This window comes from Argentina silus (assembly GCF_951799395.1).
Source record: "Argentina silus genome assembly, chromosome: 7".
NCBI classification, from domain to species: Eukaryota; Metazoa; Chordata; class Actinopteri; order Argentiniformes; family Argentinidae; genus Argentina; species Argentina silus.
In genome coordinates this window covers 1,789,138-1,811,287 of record NC_139661.1, presented here as the reverse complement: position 1 = coordinate 1,811,287, position 22,150 = coordinate 1,789,138, and the positions used below count along the sequence as shown (strand labels likewise).

Here is a 22,150-nt window from a genome sequence, read left to right as displayed (position 1 = left end):
ATTCTCCATTGGAATGATTATATTCTATTCCTGGTTTGTTCTGTTCTGTTCTGTTCTAGTCTATTGCTCATTGAAGAGAATACTTTCCTTTCAAGAATTATGGATGATGTGTCACCTTGTGTCATTGTGGATAATAACGTATACATGCATTTCCCATGATTCCTTGGGCCATTGACTGTTTCTCCTCCACCACTGCTCTGATGATTCAGCTGTGTAACTCACTATGGTTGGCACCCCCCGATTATTACACAACTTCATTTAAGGCTAGGGGGATCTCTGCTCTGTTGTGCTTACTCAAAGCAACTCCATTCAGTTGCTATATATGTATATATAATCATAAACATGCAATGCTTCATTTGCAATTCAGTCAAATGTCTGGCCTGCCACTTGTTTTTGTATAGTTAGATATGTAGCTGGAGAAATGTTTGTGGGAAAACAGTGTATGATATTGAAATTGTAGTTTTAAACGTATTTCCAAAGCTATGAATTGCTAGTCTACAAAGACATTTGTTTACAAAGGATGACATGGAAAAACCTTGTATTTTGGGTTATGAGATATTTATAGACAGTTGTATTAAGCTCATTAGGGATTTTCTTTGGGAATCTATGGGTGTATATCAAGAAATGACCATCGAACTGGAGAACAAATTCCAGATTCTGCCTTTTGTATTATAGGGTTGCATTTTAGCCCCCTATTCTTTGTTATTCAGAGAGAAACATATTTACCTTGATGTAGAAGTACCTCTATTATTTTTCGCTCTGATGTTATACCAAGTCATTAAATAGCAATGCAAGACATCACTTCAACCACATATGAATAGCAAGTATTGTATCATGATTTAGCTGTGTAACTCACTATGGTTGGCACCCCCCCGATTATTACACAACTTCATTTAAGGCTAGTGGCATCTCTGCTCTGTTGTGCTTACTCAAAGCAACTCCATTCAGTTGCTATATATGTATATATAATCAGTGAACAACCATTATGTGTTCAAAATACATATATCTCAATAATCAATTTCAGTATTCTTTCATCCATGAAAGAGATATTCAGCTCAACTGTTGATCTTTAATGTTTCAGTGTCTACATTTGCATAGTAATATCATGGTTATTATTGTCACCAACACCATTGCATATTCACAGTTTTACATCTCTAGGTACTGTATCATCATCCTGTTGCTAGGATAGCCTTCCAGTGCAAGGAGAAGGTTGGTTTGAGTTATGGTGGTCACATAGTGCTGCTCACAAGGTGCAGGTGCAATAAACCATATCAATCCATAACTCACTCATAAACCTTTCACTGGGAAGTCCAGTCTCTCAATCTCCGGACACACACACACACACACACACACACACACACACACACACACACACACACACACACACACACACACACACACACAAACAAACCCAGCTACCCACAAACCCATGTATTCAGGTAATATGTTAGCTTATAGACAAAAATTACTGAGATTTCAGTGTTGTATAATAAGCAAAGGATAATGATCATAATAACATCGATCATAATAATGAAAATAATTAGATAATAACAACAACAACAACAACAATAATAATGATAATAATAATAATAATAATAATAATAATAATAATAATAATAATAATAACAGAATTACACTTATAATTAGTATTGTTATTATAATTATTGTTATTATTATTATTGTTATTATCATCATCATCATTATTGTTATATGAACTACTTTAATAATACAAATGCTGTTTATCACCTATTTGAGAGCTCCCTCCTCTCTCTCTCTCCCACCCATCAACCCCCTCTCTTCCTCCCTCTATTCTACCTCAAATGTGCGTTTTCGAACACTGCATCCAGGTTTTATTGTACCTTTCTCCAGAAAAAGCATATGAGCAGATCAAAGGTCAATCAGTACACCACTGTCAAGCATATCTATTATTTATTAAGGTTTTGCATTGACATACAGTTTCTCATTTTAACCTGGCCTATAGTGTTCAAACTATATTCAATAGGACACATTATAATTGCGTATGTCTTTGTTTGCTGGGTTGCCAGATAGGGTCATTATGCTAACACAAGAGGGCGCGTTTGCGTCTAATATGCGACTTTTTTCTCTTTGGTTCCTCTGCTTATTCGCTGCTCCCGAGCCAGTCGGGCATGGGCCAAAGGTTGTATGACAGTGATGTTGTCCATACAGACATAGCTCCTCTCCTATACCATCTTGCATTATACTGAGTACTTGGTGATTTAAAAGACCCCATTATAGCTTGTCTTGAAATATGTTTAACAAGTCAGAATAGTCTACTCTACACATTACAAAAAAGAATACACACGAGCCAAGCGCATTGAAAGGGGGGGGGGGGGGGGGGTCGTTATTAGCTGATGCCCCACAATTTTAGTTTGTATTATACCACGTGTCTCGCACTGGTTTAGGGCTGTCATTATGTGTAATTATGTATGGTAATTGGTTTTAGGTTCAGAAACCTCAGACGTTTAATTGTGCCATGGATATTGGTCACATCAATATCAGATATATTTAATATTTAAACATTTTAAAACACCATATTCCTCACACAAACGTTACATATCGTACCTGGAAATTAACGCTGTCTGTGTTTGGGGTTATTGGATTTTTTTATATTGGTTAATATTGATATCATAGCCTATATCGTATGTGTAGGCCTATGCTCCTTTCCAACTAATTCACAAAGACGCATGATAAAGTCAAATATATATACGATGTATGCTACACGAATTATACCTTAGCCTATATATCTGACAGACTATTCCTTTTCCAAAAATCTAAAAAATCCAAAATATTACAAATTTGTGAACTCAGTCTCTACAGATTGTAAACAATAGCTGTACTCAACTCACAACGCTGCATGCACTACAGAAAATGCATAAGAGTAGATTAGTTTGGAGTTGAATTGTATTTGTTGGCTTGATTCAATAGGCCTATGTAAATCCATCATTTAATGAGTAAACAAATGAATGATTTCCGAATATCAACGATAAAGTGAAAAAGACTTGTTTCTCCACATTTAGCCAGACAAGGACTGCTATTGGGAACAGCTGCTCTCCTTTTCATAACCAATCAGCTTCTCATAAAGATGACGTTTCGGTGTCCTACGTCAGCCCAATGGCGATAGAGTAGAGTTGGTGCAAGGGAGTTTGAGTGAGAGATAAGGACAAGCGTGCCCCATCCAGGCAGGGACCAAGCTCTGGAGTGCAGTCACACCCCCGCCCTACCGTGGAAAGAGAGAGAGTCTGTGCCCAAGCAAGTTCTGCAACACCCCGTCACCCTCAGCCAGCACAGTCGCGTCTGCTCTACCGCAGTCCGGAGGAACAACCCCAGTCTTCAAAGCTGTTGCACCACGTTTCTAAAGTGGACCTAACACCGCCTTACTTTCTGGACATGGGAATGGGAGATATGGGGGATCCGCCGAAAAGTAAGTGGAGTTGGCTTGGGATGGCACTTAAAATCAACTGTGTGTATTGAGCAATTCATAACTGAGGTGCGATATAATTGTCAGTTTTTCATCTCTGTGTTTTGCTAGCAGTTTGTGCAAAGTTTATGAAAGTGGCAGGTTCCTTTAATTAGCTATTTTTACGAAGATTTCTTTCAGATTCCTCTTTTAAGTAGTCTTTTCACTTTTCTTTTTACAATGCTAATAAAGTGACATAGAGGATGGTCAAGCGCCGTCGAAAAGTATACTGGCACCTTGAAAAAAAAGTAGTTATTGTAAATAACTAATGTTACTGATATTGATTAACTGATTTTATTATTAGTAATATTAATAGTAATATTATTATTATTATTTTTTATTATTATTGCAGTTGTTGACAAGGTCGAATATGGACTTTCTGTGCTTTTAACAAATTAAATTCAGCGGGATGTATCTCTACTGACAACAGCATAACATCGTGGGGCAATGAATGTGTTTGTTTTCAATATTGCTAATATTAGTTTTCTCCCACAATTGGTTTCCAGAGAAGCGCCTCATCTCCCTGTGTGTCGGATGTGGAAATCAGATCCATGACCAGTATATTCTCCGGGTCTCCCCGGACCTGGAGTGGCACGCGGCTTGTTTGAAATGTGCAGAATGCAATCAGTATTTGGACGAGTCGTGTACGTGCTTTGTCAGAGACGGGAAAACCTACTGTAAACGCGACTATATCAGGTAGGGGCTGTTTGAAATCCCATGCGTTGATAACATTGTTAGTATTGATTGATTGACATATTTCGCTTATCAAATGCAATCTAACAGCAGTATTGTTAAACATGGAACATCAACATTTATTTGTGATAACAGAGAGAAATGTGCTCTCTCTAAACATTTATTTTTTATAATGTGCAAATATACTTTTAGTCAGTTTCCATAGGCCTATTTAAACATCATTGTTAGATATGAATAGCCTAATTGTATCAATACTAAATTGCCATAATTAGGCTACAATTAATTTACCACCAATTGCATTGCCATCATGTTCATACAGCAATGCAGCACAACATAATCAGTTTGTTATCTAAACAGTGAATACATTTTTTTTTTTTTAAAACACCAGGACCGACACAGTTAACCTCTGTCGACTTCACTTGCAACATGTTATATGGAATATAAAAAGTTTCATAGAATATTTTCATGTAGGCCTATACTGTTATTTCATTGCGTTGATGGCTATAAACTAGATAAGTATGTTTATAGGCAACTATGATCGAAATACTCAACTCGTAGGCAACTAAAATAGCCTAATATACAATGCAATTCAATCAAGAAATACGTTAATCACAATGTAGTAATAATAATAATAATAATAATAATAATAATAATAATAATAGTAATAATAATAAAATTTCATATCAATATTACATAATATTAATAATACGATTTTTTCCACTCTTCGCATTATTTCGTCTTTATGAACGGAATGCTATTTTGGGTAATCTCCTTTAACGTAGGCCGAGACCTAATACACAACTCCAAATCAAACCCTTCTTGCTTAAAACGACACTGCCCATTGTTTGTGTTTGCTGCATAAGACACATCGGGCCGTGTGCTTGTGAAACAGTAGTCTTACCCGTTACCCAATCTCTCTCCTCCAGGTTATACGGGATAAAGTGCGCTAAATGCAACATCGGTTTCAGCAAGAATGACTTCGTGATGAGAGCACGCTCCAAGGTGTACCATATCGAGTGTTTTCGATGTGTAGCCTGCAGCCGACAGCTGATCCCCGGGGACGAGTTCGCTCTCAGAGAGGATGGTCTGTTCTGTAGAGCCGACCACGACGTCGTGGAGCGGGCAACAATGGGCGCAGGCGACCCTCTTAGCCCCCTCCACCCGGCGAGACCATTACAAATGGCAGGTAGGTTACAACTTCTATCAATGGCAGTGGTGTTTCGTTTGTAGCCTACAGATAGTGTTAGAATTTCGTTTATGTGAGAACATTGAGGATGTTGAAAACTTTTCCCCCGGTAGGCTAATGAGGCATTGCTTCTATTAAACAGGCTACTAGGCTAATAACAACGTTTATGTTATAACGGATGCTGCATTGCTAAACTATTTCATCAACATAAAAGATGAGTGTACGCTTTTTGTTTTTGGTAGCCTTGTTTGTATACAACTTAAATTTAATTTAACCTAAATGATATGATCAGGGCCTATGAGTATGAGCGTGATGTTGCTATGACAGAGGTCTGGAGAGGGTGGGAGCCAGTTGGTCGGCCACTCAGAATGGTCAACCGTTTTGCAGCAATTTTAGTCCAAACTGCACATTACAACTATTTTGTTATCTCAATCGAGGTTATGCTTTCATCCCGTATAACATGCCTAAATTAGATGATGGCTTGACATTATGTATAGGCCCCAAAATGTGAAATATACTGACATTCTACAATAAAATATTGGGTTTCATACAATAACATTATGTAATATAATGAGATAGGCTATAGGCTGCAGTCGCCAAATCCTCCATGAACTTTGAGTAGCTACATGACCGCCCCGGCCTGTGTCCACGTTTACGCAAGAAATTGACCCCTTTCCAAATCAAGTTGTGATGTTGTTGACAATTGTGTAAAAATAAAAACAATATGTTTTTATAACATAGAGAATAATCATATTGATTTGATTGAACGCATTTGATCCTGTGTGGCATAATGAGGTAGATATCATGGTGGACGTTATCAATGCAACGTCATATTGCAGAAATATATTAAGATTTGTTGCCTACCCCGCGTTAAAGGAGGTGGGCAACATTTACATCAAGGACGTGATTGTTCATTAATTTGATAAGAGAACTTGTGCTGCTTTTTACAGTCTTGTGGGAATGACGGCTTGGGTTGGTGGATTCACTTGCATATTGTTGAAAGGCCCGAATGGATAGTTTATAAGACCCTCAGGGACCTATAGCTCGACTGAAGTTATGGTCAAATGCATAGCCTTAAACGTTTAGATGATTAAGAAGCCTCCACATTCGCATACTTTCAGTGTAGATATTGTAAATCTCAGATAAAGGATTTAACAGTTTATAATGTCCATGTATCCATTGATGCGCCGATAAATAATAGGAATTTCTTTCCTCACTCGCTTTCCTAACAGCAGAACCAATATCTGCCAGACAGCCTGCGCTGCGACCGCACGTCCACAAACAGCCGGAGAAGACCACTCGTGTCAGGACAGTACTCAACGAAAAGCAGCTTCACACGTTGCGGACCTGCTACAACGCCAACCCCAGGCCCGATGCACTTATGAAGGAGCAGCTGGTGGAGATGACAAGCCTAAGTCCACGAGTCATCAGAGTTTGGTTCCAGAACAAGCGCTGCAAGGACAAAAAGAGGAGCCTACTAATGAAACAACTTCAGCAGCAGCAACCCAACGACAAAACGGTGAGATTCCTGGCCATCAACATGAGACATATATTGGCCATGTGGAGGTCGAACATAGATTTGTTTGTCCTATAGGTAGTCAATGTGAGATTTTAACGGAGAATGATAAACATGGCCACAAATGCGTCTTACGCCTATGGATGCGTCATATGTAGACACACACACACACACACACACACACACTGTAATTTAAAATTGCTTTTTAACTTAGGCCTAGTGTTTTTTTCAATGTGCGTGTGTGTGTGCGTGTGTTGGTCAATGCGTGCTAATTTTGAACTTTATGACAATTAGTTTCTCTGGGACTATCTGCAGAATATCCAGGGAATGACAGGCACCCCAATGGTGGCCGCCAGTCCGGAGAGACACGACGGTGGTTTGCAGGCAAACCCAGTGGAGGTGCAGAGTTACCAACCGCCTTGGAAAGTCCTCAGCGACTTCGCACTGCAGAGTGACATAGACCAGCCCGCATTTCAGCAACTGGTGAGTAAAGGCTACTAGTAAGTCCGAAGCACGAAACTGGAAGATGGAACGAAAGGACGGATAACTATTATTATTATTATTATTATTATTATTATTATTAGGCCGTCTAAATACTGTTTCGTTATGTCATTGTCAACCGGTCACTGTCTCAAAGTCATCAATGATTTGACGTTTCCCTTAAATATAGCTCAGTTTTGTTTTGTTTTGTTTTATTCAGGTCAATTTCTCAGAGGGGGGACCAGGTTCAAATTCAACAGGGAGCGAAGTTGCGTCGATGTCCTCTCAGCTTCCAGATACACCAAACAGCATGGTATCGAGCCCCATAGAGGCGTAGGCGATATGGACTGTGACTATCTCATATTTCTAAATACGAGGTGTTGGCAAAGGGCGGACTGAAAAAACTTGGGGTTGAAACAAAAGTCAGTCTTGTTTATTCCATCCGACGAGTATCATCCAATTGCACGAAGCCTCTTTATCCAAACAACCCCTGGTTGTATTTTTACACTGTGAAGACAATCATGGGATTTATCCATTTATCCATCCTGCAAAACCGTTGCGAAGATAACCATGGTGTAACTAAGAAACGTGTTGCAAGGAGAGTGCATCTGCCTGCACACATGTTTGCGTAACAAATGGATAGATTTCACTTCGTCCATGACTGATGCTGCCCGTTGGAACTGCCTGGTTAAAGTTTTGCCAAAAAGAAAACAGAAAATATCCGCTACTACGACCAACCCATGGACCTCTAGGAACATGATGAACATTATTGAAGATTCAATCTGAAACCCGTATTTGCGCATTGCTGTGCGCGGTGTTTGAATATACAAATCAATGACTGGTGATCCTGTTTCTATAAAATAGCTTGACCTGAGATTCACCCCCTGATATGACATTTAGAGGGGATAGCAAATATTGCTTTTCCATTTTTTTGTTACATTATCTCCTTAAAAGTCCTTAAAAGTACTAAAGCATTGCAACAAGGTATACCTCTATTTTGCCACAAGCTTCGTGGGACTTTTGTGTGTAAGTTTGTGTCCGTCCAAGAATACTTTTCTTTCCCAAAGATGTGTATAGTTCTAAGTTATAACGACCGATAGCTCTGGAAAAAATATTTCTTTTTTCATTTGTTCCTGTACAACAAAATTATTTATTATTTATTGTCGAAAGACTTGCCACTTTTGTGTAACTCTCTTTACTGAAGTAAAAATGAAAAGATTGTACCGTGGTCTCTGAATTATCTATCAAATTTTACGTGTCTTGTCCTTTCTTAAATATTATGTAAAACAACGCCATTTGTAGAAATATATCTTCAGGATTATTTCACTAATAAACATGGACTTAATGTAAGCCGCATACGTCAACATAGTCTGCACCTCTTTTCGTCGCATTGATACTATAGGCTAACTGTACCTCCTTCTGGCGTGTTTGTTCATTAAGTGATTTAAGGAACGTGGCTCAGTAAAAATGAAATTATAGCCTACAAACCATGCACTGTCAACTAGGCACGGGTGTGATGGAATACGCATGGGTGTTGTTAAAAAAAAACAGGTAGAAGGTACAGGTAGAACATGCATATATTATAACCCGTTATAGCATCAAACAGCTTTGGTAACATCTAGTACTTAACTATTAGAGCATTACACGGAAGACGTAAATTCATTGCAATCTGACGATGTTATTTTTTTTTAAATGGAGGCCACGTATCATGGTGTTGGCTATAGCATTCCGGTTAGTACTTGATGCTAACTTGAAATATGTCATACAGCATAATAGCAAAAACATTTTCTAACCAAAGACATTAGACTCGTATCACTGCTACACTAGACGAAGACAGATCATGTACTACTGATCAGCATATGAATTCGAAAGTTAGGCGATACTAAATGCAGCTTATAATGCAGCTCAGAAATAATATTGACCCTGTTTCTGGATACTTAGTTAAATCATAGGCCTACTCTGGGACATACTTCTCCTCCTTCGATGACAGTTTCTTACTCGGTATGATTTGGTATCAAGCTTTACCCTTGGGTCAAAGCGCTTTCAAGTCGATTAAAAGGGCAAAAATAATGAATTGATGAAACCAATCAAATGCGTCTCAGAGGTGGGTTATTTGCAATTATTTTGCAATTCTGTCAGATATCCTGTTCACACTATTATGCATATTGCTTAAAAAACCCCTAAAAAAAACATTGATTTTGAAAGATACTCAAATTATAATGTTCGTCTCATGCCCCACGCAGCAATGAAAAATACTTATCAATGTTAGGGTCTTTGGGGAATAATAATTACTTGACCTCCTCTTTAAAGTGAAATTATCACTAACATTAGGCTGTAAGAAATTCATATGACTCAAGTGCTAAAATGCCACCTTCTGTGATTTCTTGATTGCACAACATTCCCTTAATTGACTGATTTATTGATTGGTTGTATTAGAAAATTACAGAGCATTTAATGTTGTCATGTTGAAAACAACTATTGAAGTTAGAGGACAATGGCAAGAGACTAACAGTACTTACCTAACAGAATAGCTTTTTTAACAGCATAGATTTACAGCTATATTGCCAACAATAATAAGCTACTGAGTTACAATGACATTAGGAGCAGAGAAACAAATTAGAAATCAAAAAGAAAAGGAGGAATGCTCAACACTGGTTTGGGAATACTGGTGTCATGAAGTGTCACGCAGGATTCCAAAGGTATGCTTGCCAGTTGAAGAATGCCCCTTAACAGGACAACAAACTAAACATGTAACACAGAGATATATCTTACATTCTACTAATGGCGTACATGTATTCAACGTATGTGTTTCTGATCAATTCTGCTAACATGACAGCTGGCTTATCCATACCTCTATGTTAGATATGGGAGTAGCCTTGGTTGTGGATCTGCCTGGTATCAACAAGCCATTCATTAATGGTCACATATGCTCCTGACTGCAACACAATTTTACCTCGAAAATAATTACACTCTAAATGAGGATATTCATATTCTGTAATTCTACCCAATTTGCCTAAGAGGGACTGTATCTGGAGTCCAAAAGGGGCCTTTTTTGGCCCAACCATTTTCTTGGTATGTGACTGCCACTTTTCAAACCTGGGCTTATCGTATGATGACAATATAATCGTAAACATTAACCCAAATTCATTCAATTGCAGATTAAGGCGAACCACACTGTGGGATCACAATAATGCACTGTAAATAGAAGTGTTAGCTGCTTTAAAAAAGACACACCTTACAAGCTGTTTGTCTTGTTAATCTGCAATGCTTATACTATAATAGTATAAAACGTATACTATACCTTATAGTACAGCAATTACAAATCCCCTCCCCTAATTGTGAGCGATAGATTGTTCTAGCTAGATACACTGTTAACAACAGGCAGAAGTATGGTTGCCAACTAACAAGTACAACTACACCAAACTTGAGTAATTGCAAGTGTAAGGCTGCGGTCACACTAGTCTGTCCGAAAATCCACAAAAACGTGTATTTATGAAGTCACTATCCGAATTTATCCATGGAATTCAGGCGTAAACAAAAAGAGGCACGACCACGTCCTTGTTTCTAATTGTCTAATATCTTTCAGATTCACAGATCTTTAACAATCTCGAACATTTGATAAAGCTAAAAGTAGCAATTCAACGATGGCTAGCAAGATTATGAATCTGGCTGTGGTTCCATTAAGTTGCTAGTAAAAGGAATATCTCCAGATGATCTCTGCTGAACTCACAAATTACAATGATTCACATCATCTACAATGATGCACCCAGATCTGAGCTTGCGTAATTGGACACACTCTACCCTGACTCCACTTCCCAAACCATTGCCACCCAATTAAACCATTATTCACACTTTGCTGTGTAATTGGCTCATTCTCTTTTTATACTGGTAATGGGCTTTGGATTCATGAGTATAGAATAGACCTTGAAAACATGTAGAGTTTGTGCTCAAAGGAGTGGTCTTAGCATTGAACTCCCTTTACTTTGTACAATCTTAAGTCAATACCATTGCACTGACCTTTATTGGGTAAAGCCACAGCATTTGTAAGCAATATTACATTATTTTGGATCAAACACAGAACACACAGTACAGAATAGAGTTCTATGACAATCCACACAGTATTATTGAATCATACTACATTTTGGAGTGGCAGAATGTAGAAGCCCCCCTTGTCAACTGCGTTGGTTTTCATCTCCCTGCATCTACTTTAAACCAGATGCTTGACTTAAATTGCACCAGTTTGTATCACTAGAAGATGTAAAGTACTGCCACCAGGTTTTGTAGTACTTGTGCTTTTCAGCTTTTAATTTACTCAGCAAGTCAGATCATTAGCCTAAGACCCAGTGATAGCTCACAAGGACACTTGTTAGCTTTTAGCAACAATGCCTCAACAGGATAAACCTGAGAACCTCATGCATTTGCTGTTCCCCTGGTGATGGGATTACTGTAGTGCGATATACTGTATAAGGTATTATTATCATAAGAGACTGCAAAATAATGCAACTTTTTTTTTACTGGTTGACTATTTCACTTTAAAACTAACATTTTAAACTGATAGTTGAAAGATTGTCTCTTTTAGTGCTTGTTTATCTACTTTTATGTATATTGCTACATACAGTATTTCACAACTCCAATTGTTTTTTTGTTTTATGAATGTAAGGATGTAGTATACATATATCAACGGTCAAATGAGTCAAAAGTATCACTCTGAAAAAGCATTATGATATAATAGGGGTATTTACCATATAGCTTTGTTTTAAGGAGAGCAACATTGCATGGGGAGGTATATTGTTCAGTCACCCCACCACCATTTACAGCTCTGCCAGTGGGGTCACTCTTCTGGAACTGTGGCTCGTTTCACAATACCCTGCCCCTCAATCACATATGCAGTTGGGGGGAAAAGAGCCAGGCCAGAACCATGATACTATTTCCTGGTTGAGCAGCGCCTCTCATATCAACAACTTTGGTGTCTAACTGCAGCCTTGTGTACTGTACCAGAACAACATATTCAGGCGAGAATAGACTGACATCTAAACCCAAGAACCATTACATTTGGCAAGACCAAGCTGTGAAATAGAAATTATAAAAATCCATCACTAAAAAAACATTTATTCCAATCTGAGGTCATAGCTGTGAGGCTAATTTGTTTAGCCACACACAGAGAGTGACTCTACGGAAATACAGAGAGGCAGATCCTCCGCCCAAATGCCCCTTCTATTCTACCGTGGATGGGGACTGCAAAGGGGAGGCTGAGAGGCAGGACAAAGGGTCCTGATAGAATACCCCTCAGGTCTGTCTAGCTCCGTGACTGTATTCAGGCTCTGTGGAGGATTGGAACAAAAGCTGCACTGTACCTTGGGCGAGCCGAGGAAAAACAATCATGGGCCCCTGGATGAGACCACATTGAATTGAGGGGGGAAATGAGCAAAGGGACTGAACCCTCCCAGTGGTCCGGCGCCTGAATCCCAAATGCCCAACACTGGATTTGGGTGGAAAGCCACTGACAGCAACCCAATGCACACAGCAGAAACTGTATGAATAGATGATGATAAGGGCTTATATTGTCATGCCATCGAGGTTTATATGACAAACATTTTTTTGGATGAAAGGTGCCTTCTTACTTCCAGTATGCAGGATCAGTACGCTACCATTTATTTAATAAGTAGGATATTGAGGGCTAAGTTAGTGTCGTGCAAAGACATTGTCTCCTGAGGCTTGAAATACTTGATCCTTTTTACTGTCCTTTTCTGGGTCAGTGGTATTTCCTTGGTTTTCCTGGTTCAGTGGTATTGAGGGTGTTTTGCCTAGTATGTTGTGTTGTTGTAATGTAGGTTGAAATCCCAGGTCCGCTGTGGCAGGGATGGGCCATGTTACATGGACACGCAAAGGAGTAGATGGTATCCGATCCAACTATTAATAGTCCACACATGTTCCATTATCATTACTGTAGTAGACGCTGTCAGAGACAAGTCAGAGCCAAAGAATCCTTTTGCATGTACCATCAGTCAACACAATAAACAATTTATCCACACATTGAAAGTCTACTGGGAAATATAACTGGTAATTGTGCTGGAAACAGTTAAAGTGTTAATCTACAGGAGATGTCTGTCACATCCACATGACTTCCTGAATCAAATTCATAGGAAACACCACTGATGAAATGCTAAACAAAAATCACCAACAAATTCATCACCCAGTGTGCTCTCATTAAATAATGTAAGATCACCGATGCAATGTTACGGAAATCCAAAAATAATCACTGTGGGTGATTATTTTTTACGATAATCACCCAAAAGATGGTTGATGGTTGGTAAGCCCAAGTCCTCGTTGATAAGCAAAGCCCAGTATCTCAGTGATAAAACTATCATGTTATACTCCAGAAAGTTCTTCAAACTGAAGTGGGGGATGACACTGTTTTTTGTAAGTAAGACCCTCTGGGGACTTCAGATGGCTGTCAGCAGACATGGAGGGGTAGAGAGAGAGAGGGAGAGAGAGAGAGAGAGAGAGAGAGAGATGTCGCTTGCTAAGATTGTGAGCCTCTTTGGAATATGTCGATGAGGAGGGACACTCCAAGTGTTACTTGTCAGCGGAGCGCGTGTGAAAAAGGAATGCTAAGAGCATCAGCAAGACCCAAGAGTCCAGCCACGCTGATCCATAGGGAACGACGCTGCGTGCTGAAAGAGCACACTCCAACTTTCAGTGTGTGTGTTAGGGGCACCTAAAGTGCGTGTCCATCTCCCACAACTGTTCACTTGGGTGACTCTCAACTCTGTAGGAGAGTCCAGGGCAGCAATGACATGGGCACCGGGAAAATGGATGGAGAGGAAAAATGAGAAAGTGCTTCCTCTGTATATTCATTTAGATGGGACATGTGAAGCCATCCTGGGCTGACACCAAAATGTCCACTAGAAACCCAAAGAGGCCCAAATTATTCAAGTTTAGTGGTAAGGAAATGTCTCCCTTCTTCACTGATGGTGGGGACATATTCATCTGTGATATGTAAAAAAGGCTAAGTATACCACTCATAATAGCTTAGTGCTTAAACGTAATTAAATCAAAATAATGTGGTGGGAGATTTGCTTTCAACAACTTGGCATCAGTGTCATGGCACACTTATACTATAGTATACAAGGGTGTTCAATGAATTTGATAACTTGGTCCCACTTTTATGCTATCCGATAGTTGGCAAAATATACATTGTATTTAACGGATATTTCATATATGTAAACATAAAGCTGCAGAATTCTCCAATGATACAAGAGCCTGATAAGATGTATCCAGGCAACAAAAATCACACCAGGAGGCAAAAACATACCTTCTTATTTCAGGTAAAGGTTTTTCCATAATGCGATGATTATTCAAGCAGCAATACAATTCACTTCTCCTTAGACTGTTTTTGTTTAGAGAGATGTTACTTACATTGATTGACCTGCATGCATCCATTCAAAATCTTCTCATTTTCCCCTGAAGGATCTTGTTGGAGCTTGAACTTGGGGCTACATAGACAAGGCGGGACCTAATGGAGCAGCTCAGTCTTATTCACAAGCCGCAAACCATGTTGTTCATCCAGAACAGTTGTTGAACTGTGGTTGTCCACCTGAAAGTAATTGGGGTATTAGAGAGCTCACAATAATCACAGAGATACCATCTTGGAAACCAAGGTAACACAAATCTGCTGTGGGCATCAGTGGAAACATCAAATTGGCCTCAAACACATCTAATTTGTTTCGATAACTAGGGCTGTGTATTGCCATAATGTTTGCTGTCCTCCTGTATTTCCAAGGCAAAACTGTGTTTATGGAGATGTTTTTTGGGTTATGAATTTTATGGACACTAAGTTTAGTAAGGGAGGGGTTAATGTTAATGTATCTTGAAAATTAAAATGTATTTGTCATGTTAGTAAAATGCTTTCTCACTAAATCACTCACTGACTAAACACACGCTTAATTAGCTACACTAGTCAAAACACAAAGTTTATAACTTCTTGCACAGATTTTTTTTGGTTAATCTCTTAGTTTTCATATGGCTCTAAAAACTTGAAGAAAGAAGGACACCTAATGTTTGCAGAGTTAATAGCAATTACATTGCTGGTCAAGTGGTGGTACAAAATCGTAATAAACGCCACCAAGCACATTAGGAGGGCCAGAACAGGTGGCAGAGCAAAGCCCTTCACATCCCCGGAAGATCTCAGATAATGCTGACAATGACAGGAGTCGGAGTCACGTTGCTCCGGTGTCAGTCCCTTTATTACCTCTCAGAAAGAAACAAAACGTTGTGGCTCCCATAGAAAACTGAAGGCAGTCCCAACACACAAGCACACGCATAGACACACACACACGCTCATTTGGCTTCCCACCTTTGTAATATATGGCATTTATTTTAAAAGCAGTGGAAAGACCCAATTCTACTTCTACCCGCTTGGCTGATATCCAAAGGAGATAGCTCTTATAAAAAATTAAACAAGGGTACACCTTAATCATTTGTTCATGGAACCAGTGAGCTGGGACAGCCATGCACTAATGCTTTCAGACTCAATAGACATTTCCATTATTCCTCCACAGCCAATTTGAGGCTGATAATGATGCTTATGGACAGTGGGAGCATGTGAAGAGGCAAGGGGGCTCTGATTCGAAGGACTGTTCCACAAAATGTGTGTGTGTGTGCATGTGTGTTTAGGTGGAAGTGGGAAGGGTGGTCATTGTGGACCAACAGGTGAGGATTTCTCCCCACACACACACTTCTTATCACTTGACACACTGTCCACTGACATCTCTCTCCCTATCAGTTCCGTGAATTGCTATCTTGTTTCACCCCGGTATCCGAAAGAATCAGAATATGACTCAAGACAGGGCTACGTTACAAGAGGACCATAGCACTAAGCAGACAAACAGTGAATTATCAATGTTTATCAATGAATATGTTTCTCTTTACGACAACTAAGACTTACAGCCTTTTCAGCGACAACATCATTTATATACAGTGGTGATATATAGTTATATATTTAATGACTCACTTCATTACACAAGTTGAATTCAATCTTCTTTAGGCACACTAATATCTTGAGAGAGGCATAAAGTTTACTCTCTGGTCTGTATGGAGAGTTTAGTGTCATTTACACTGTTTAATTTGCAACGTTGTGATGTACAGTAACTCTTGTGACCAGAACTCTTTTCTTGGTCCTAACAGCCGGCACAGTATGTTACATCAGAACTGAATGTGTGGATAGCTAAAGTGACACACACACCAGCTTACACCCACCCATTCAACATGCTCACCTCCCTTGCAGCTGATGTGACATGAGAACCTGTATAGAGTACGGTCTGTACTGTACTTCTGGCTTCCCATAGTGATTGCCTCGTCCTTGGGGCGGCTGCATAAAGGTGTGTCTCTGTGACAAGATAGTTATAGTTATCATAACTCATTCCCATGAGGTCCACATCAACACAGTGACACAGTACTCCTCCTTCAAGACCCCCACATCCTAACAGGGTCATTAAACCAGTGCTAATGCAACAACTTCCTGATTGAACCAGTATAATGTACACACACACACACACACACACACACACACACACACACACACACACACACACACACACACACACACACAACCTTTTATGACATCTCTGCAATTCAATACACATAAAGGTAGGCCAACAGTTACAAATGCCAAATGTCACCTTGTATTTCTGTGAGTTTATTGGCTTTGTATTCAACATCTTCCCGTGTCTAAGTGAGAATAAAAGATATTGGTATTGGATATTGGTTCTGGAAGGGTTCAGAAGTGAAATATCCTGGGAGGTCCCCACCTTGCACCCAACAGTCATTCATCTTTAGAGAACATAGAGTTACCGTTGGTTAGCTTGGCTACCTTCCTAGCCAAGCTCTCACAGGCATTACCCTGAAGACTGTTTTGGGGGGTAATCATACTCAGAGTAGTGAGCACTATCCTCTTCTAACCTTATTACTGCCAGCTGTATTGAATTTAATGTTGCCATCCCATTTGGAAAAATACCGAAAATGCAGCAAGAATCCAAAGGCTGAGGCCCTTTGTGTGTTGATAGAAGGCATGATTGTCCAATGATAAAATACTGTGGCACAGTACTGTGATGCATTCACTATTTATGAAAACATTTCATTTGTACCATAATTGTTTGTATCAATGTTCTTCGTTTGGATCCCACTGACAAGCGTAGCAGATACAATTTCTATGACAACTCTCATCTATGAAAAGTATGTGTAATGAATTTTCAAATCTCTCAAGGTCCCCCCAATTTGTCATTGTTGTGGGGATTCTTTAGATGACGAAAGAAACACTGAATTGTTTGATCATGATGTTCTGATCAAATTACAAAAAGCATGCTAAACAAAACCAAAACCAAATGGTTTCTATAAGCTTCATGAAATATGTGAGAATAACACATTCTATTGAATGAGAAAAACAGAATATTTATTCATTCAAATATCCATTCATTTTTACATATGAGCTTCACATACAGATCATCATGTGCCTAGTGTTTCACAAGGTCAGAGGCTGAAAGCAGCTTACTTTTTATAACACAACAGTTTGATAGTGAGCAAGAAAAAATGTTGAGACATTTATGAGTCGAAGAGTGTGGAGGGTCCATTTAAAGCAACCTGTTACAGTGAGGTGTTTGGTGAACTCCCTCAGGGTACCATGCCAGGACTTTTTATGGGGCAAACAGGCAGACACCCATGCTGCAATAACAGAGCCCATTATGGAGCTAATGGTACCAAATATTTTCTTTATGACGTGATCATGAGCCCTGTAATGTTGACGTGTGGGAAGTGAAGGGAGACCTCTTGTTCCTCTTCTTGGGCGAGAATGCAAACTTGTCATTGGTGTCCCAGAGTTTGACCCCCATCCACCGCTTGCCACTCACCCCCGGTATGCACCGTCTTGACTCTGTTCCCATCCCGATGGCACTTTCACGAGCAGGCGAAGAAAGATTAATGGCGCGTCGGCCCACCATTGCTGATGCAAATGATTCACCTGCCGTATTCTCTCCAACCTCCCGGTAGCTCGTTGCCATGCCTGAAAATTAGGTGACATTATTTATTTCCCAGGCAGCCGCCCACATGGTGCATGACTAAGCACAGCTAACGGTTTCCAGCACAGCCCCTTTGCACTGCTGGATGTATTGGAAAGGGCCAGCCGCCTAGCAAGCTGACTGAGTTGTTTTGCGTCATTGCATGAAAGCACACCAACTGAAAACAGGTCCGGTGTCTGAAGTGCTGGCCGTTGCTTAATTAAAAGGGGGGGGGGGGGTCATGTACTACCGTCCTCTGATTCAGCAGAAGCCGGATTAGTAGAAGAGCAGGATTGTGCAGTGTGTGTGACAACAGACCACACAAACACACTGAAATAGTGTTGCGATTGCCTTAGAACACTCCAAGTGATGTGCTGTCATTACCTCTCATACGTTCATCCTTTGGATCTATCACAGCAGCACTCGTGGAGAAATCACAAAAAACGTACTTGGCCTAGCCATACTTATGCTGTTACAACACCTGAGAGCTCTGACCTTTGTTGTTTTTGTGGGGTTGTTTTTGTGTGGTCAGGGTCACTGTTGAAACGGCGCAAAAACATTCGAAACCAAAACAAGCTTGACTGTAAAATCATTGAATGGGCTCTTACCCAGTATGCATATTACACTAGGAAATTGATTCCACCCCCCCTTCAATTTATGTGATAGGAGGGCAGTTCTTTCTGTGTACTGCCTGGTTTAGCAACATAGCAATCCTTTCCAATGCCAACCAGCAAGAGAAAAATGCAATTACCAACAGCAGTAATCAACGTTGCCTACTTGGAGTGATTTATTCTTGTAATTCCTTTGAATATAATTCTCTGGGGTGCCAGAGAGCACAATTTTATGTACCTCATCACAGAGACCCAAAGCATAGCAAGAAAGTATACAATCAATTTCAACTTTAGACACATTGGGACAATGTGGGGCAAAGATCACACCTGAAGATCATCTCAATTGCTGCCAAGATTTTGCCTGTTTTTAAAGGGATAGTTCATAGTGCAATTTTCATAATTTGTTATTATTTCACATTCCTTACATGAAGTCTATACACCAGTAGTGGAACCATCTGCGCTGAGCTTTCCATTACACTTCCACAGCACTAAAACAATAGCTAGTTAGCAACCTTTTTTTTTCCATTTCATTCATACATATGGCTGTGTAGCAGTAGTGAAACATAGTTCTATAATCAGTTCACCTCTTTCTGGCTATATAATCATTTTCTTTGACTGATGTCTGCCAGAGAGTGGATTTTGATACATTGATTGATAAATTCCTCCAATATAGACAAGGCCTACTTCTTTTTTGTAGATTTAAAATGTTTTTAAATGTGGGATATTGTATAGCTGTGGATAACTACACTTTGAAAGATGAAACAGGGAGGATCATTATTTGATCTACAAATTGAAGATCCAGAATTTATGACAATAGGCTTAAAGTCAGACTGAAATTACTTTTTGTTATGCATTTTGTTTTCTCAAAGCAACAATGTAGCACAAACCAACATTTAAACTTTATTTGTAACGTAAAGTTGATTAAATCAACTTTGCTTAATTGATAGATTTTCCTCTGCTCAGAAACCTCAGTACTGACTAGTCATGTATCCTTGGTGGTTGACTGACAGCCCATCTAGCCAATCAATGCTGGTCAACAGCTGGTTGCTAGCTTCTAGCTACCCGCTACTGTAAACTGCCCAATACATGTACCAGGTCAAGCAGCAAACAATATGGTAATTTACTACAATTAAAATATGTGAACTAAATCAAGTTATTTGTGGTAGGAGGTTACATAGGCTATTCAGATTGTAGCAGGTGGAACACTAGGACCCAGCCGCAGCCTAGACCTAATTGAGCTGATGGCAAGAGCCAATATTAGCAAGTAACAAGCTACAGGTGTGAGAAGCTGAGATTACCAAACCTCAATACACACCAACTCCTTGCTCATGCTGTAGTTTGGTAAAAACTGTAAATATATTGTAAATAACTCTAACCTGTTAGTGGTATGGCAGGGGTATAACCCTGAGGTATTGTCTTACTCATTATTTATTTATCTTCTATCTAGAATCAGATGTTCTGGGTCTTGTAGGATGTGAAGTATTAAGCGACGTGGCTGAGGTACTGTATAGAACTATTAATTGTATTTTTCATGATTGTGGATCTGCCAATATGTTAATTGTACTTTCATTGTAGGCTTGTCAGTGCTCCTGTAAACTGTGGCAGATTGAGGCAGGTAGTCTAAATGTAGACTGGCTCAGGTATGAGAATTCAGTAATCTTCAATTCATCTTTCTAAAATGTATAAAAGTTCATAAACTAATTGTGCTCTCTGTGCTCTACAGGAAGAGTGCTGATTACTGTTCATTCATAATTACTATTTGGTTGCATTTTATCACAACCTGTTTATTATAGCCAATTTAGCTAAGAGTCCCTTTGTCAAACAAAACATTCTCTCCTTTTCTAGTACCACGACTGGTGGTGGTCTCTGGGCACGGAGTGGGCCAGTGTGGTAGAGTTTACTGTAATGGTACACATTTGGTAAGTTTGGGTGTTTTGATTTGGGCTATAGTGGATTAACCTTTTTATGCTTTACCTTATTAGTTATTATAATTTTCACATTATTTGTAGTACACTCCCTGCATCACCTTCCTTGGTGTCTGGGAGACTCGCCTTACCATGGTATATTTACCTGTGCTAAGTTCCTCCTTTACAGGACTCTTCTGGAATAATCAATTGAATAAAGCTGTAAATGGCAATTTCACCCACACTGACTTGTGCTCCGTAATTGAAGTATACCTGTAATACTGTTATACTCTAGCATAGGTGTCCCTCTCCCTAGTCTAATTGGGGGTGGCATAGTCTAATTGGGGGTGGCATAGTCACAAGCCATCTACTTGTCACATGTGCAGTCAGTGTGTGGTCATTTGTCAATGAGTGATTTTACTGTAGAAATATATAGGAAATAAATTGTTAAATAAACATTAATCAGGAAGATTGAAGAGGTCTACAGCTCTCAATCACCAGTTGCAAGACCAAGGAGTTGTGGCATCCAGCATTAACTTCTGTCCATTAAGTGGGCTTTTGAATAATTTCATAGACATTAAGACTTTTTGCTCTGCTGTTTTAAATAATGGCTAAAGAAATGGCAGCTGAGTTGGTAGCTCTATGTGAGCAGATAAAAGTCCTTCAAGCTCAAAGTGCTATCTAAATCCCTTGCTACAGAAGCCTCTGCTCCAGAATCCACTAGGAGATAGAACAGTATACATTCCTTGTGAAAAGAGATGCCCTAAGTTCTATGGAGATTCATTTTGAGGACATGGCCGACACATTTCTGACAGAGAAAGAGAGGCAGGGAGCGCTTAAACATTGGCCCTGTCATGAAAGAGAGGACCCCTACACGATTGTGAGCATCTTGAGACCCCATGTACAGCATTAAGATCCTTTGTCATACTGCAACAACACTTCTATGACTGGAAACCACAGGAGGGTGAGTCCCTGAGACAGTTTTCCTATGCCCTCAATGGAGCCTGTTCTTGACAAAAATCCAGACGGTGTGCCCATCTCTGAGACAGTGCTGTGGAACCAGTTTCTGGAGCATGCAATGGATGGAATGCTTAGACAGCTGCTGAAGGAAGTGGTAAGACAAAAACCAAGAATGCCACTTATTGATGTCAGAGAAGAGGCCATAATGTGGGTAGAGGAAGGAGTGCTGCCCCTCGCCATGGTGCAATGCCAATCGAGCTGACATGAGAAA

At 39.7% G+C, this 22,150-nt stretch overlaps 1 protein-coding gene across 4 annotated transcripts; it reads left to right on the top strand.

The window, feature by feature from the left end:
• The first annotated feature begins 3,355 nt into the window (after positions 1 to 3,355).
• isl1a (ISL LIM homeobox 1a) lies at positions 3,356 to 8,576 on the top strand. Of its 4 annotated transcripts, none has more exons than XM_083674216.1 (6): positions 3,356 to 3,442; positions 3,985 to 4,174; positions 5,098 to 5,357; positions 6,593 to 6,876; positions 7,189 to 7,356; positions 7,574 to 8,576. In XM_083674216.1, the coding sequence occupies exons 1-6, from the start codon at positions 3,409 to 3,411 to the stop codon at positions 7,688 to 7,690; spliced, it is 1,053 nt and encodes a 350-aa protein (XP_083530342.1). In that variant the 5' UTR covers positions 3,356 to 3,408; the 3' UTR covers positions 7,691 to 8,576. The 4 variants fall into 4 exon arrangements, with proteins under 4 accessions (XP_083530342.1, XP_083530340.1, XP_083530341.1 ...); XM_083674214.1 differs by having other exon boundaries at positions 7,168 to 7,356; XM_083674215.1 differs by having other exon boundaries at positions 6,590 to 6,876.
• Positions 8,577 to 22,150: the final 13,574 nt, after the last annotated feature.

Bases quoted from the DNA above. Each gene is read 5' to 3' on its own strand.
- isl1a (XM_083674213.1), top strand. From the start codon at position 3,409: ATGGGAATGGGAGATATGGGGGATCCGCCGAAAA. The intron at 4,175-5,097 runs GTAGGGGCTGTT...TCTCTCCTCCAG, and splicing joins TGTAAACGCGACTATATCAG to GTTATACGGGATAAAGTGCG. The intron at 5,358-6,589 runs GTAGGTTACAAC...CTTTCCTAACAG, and splicing joins GAGACCATTACAAATGGCAG to CAGAACCAATATCTGCCAGA.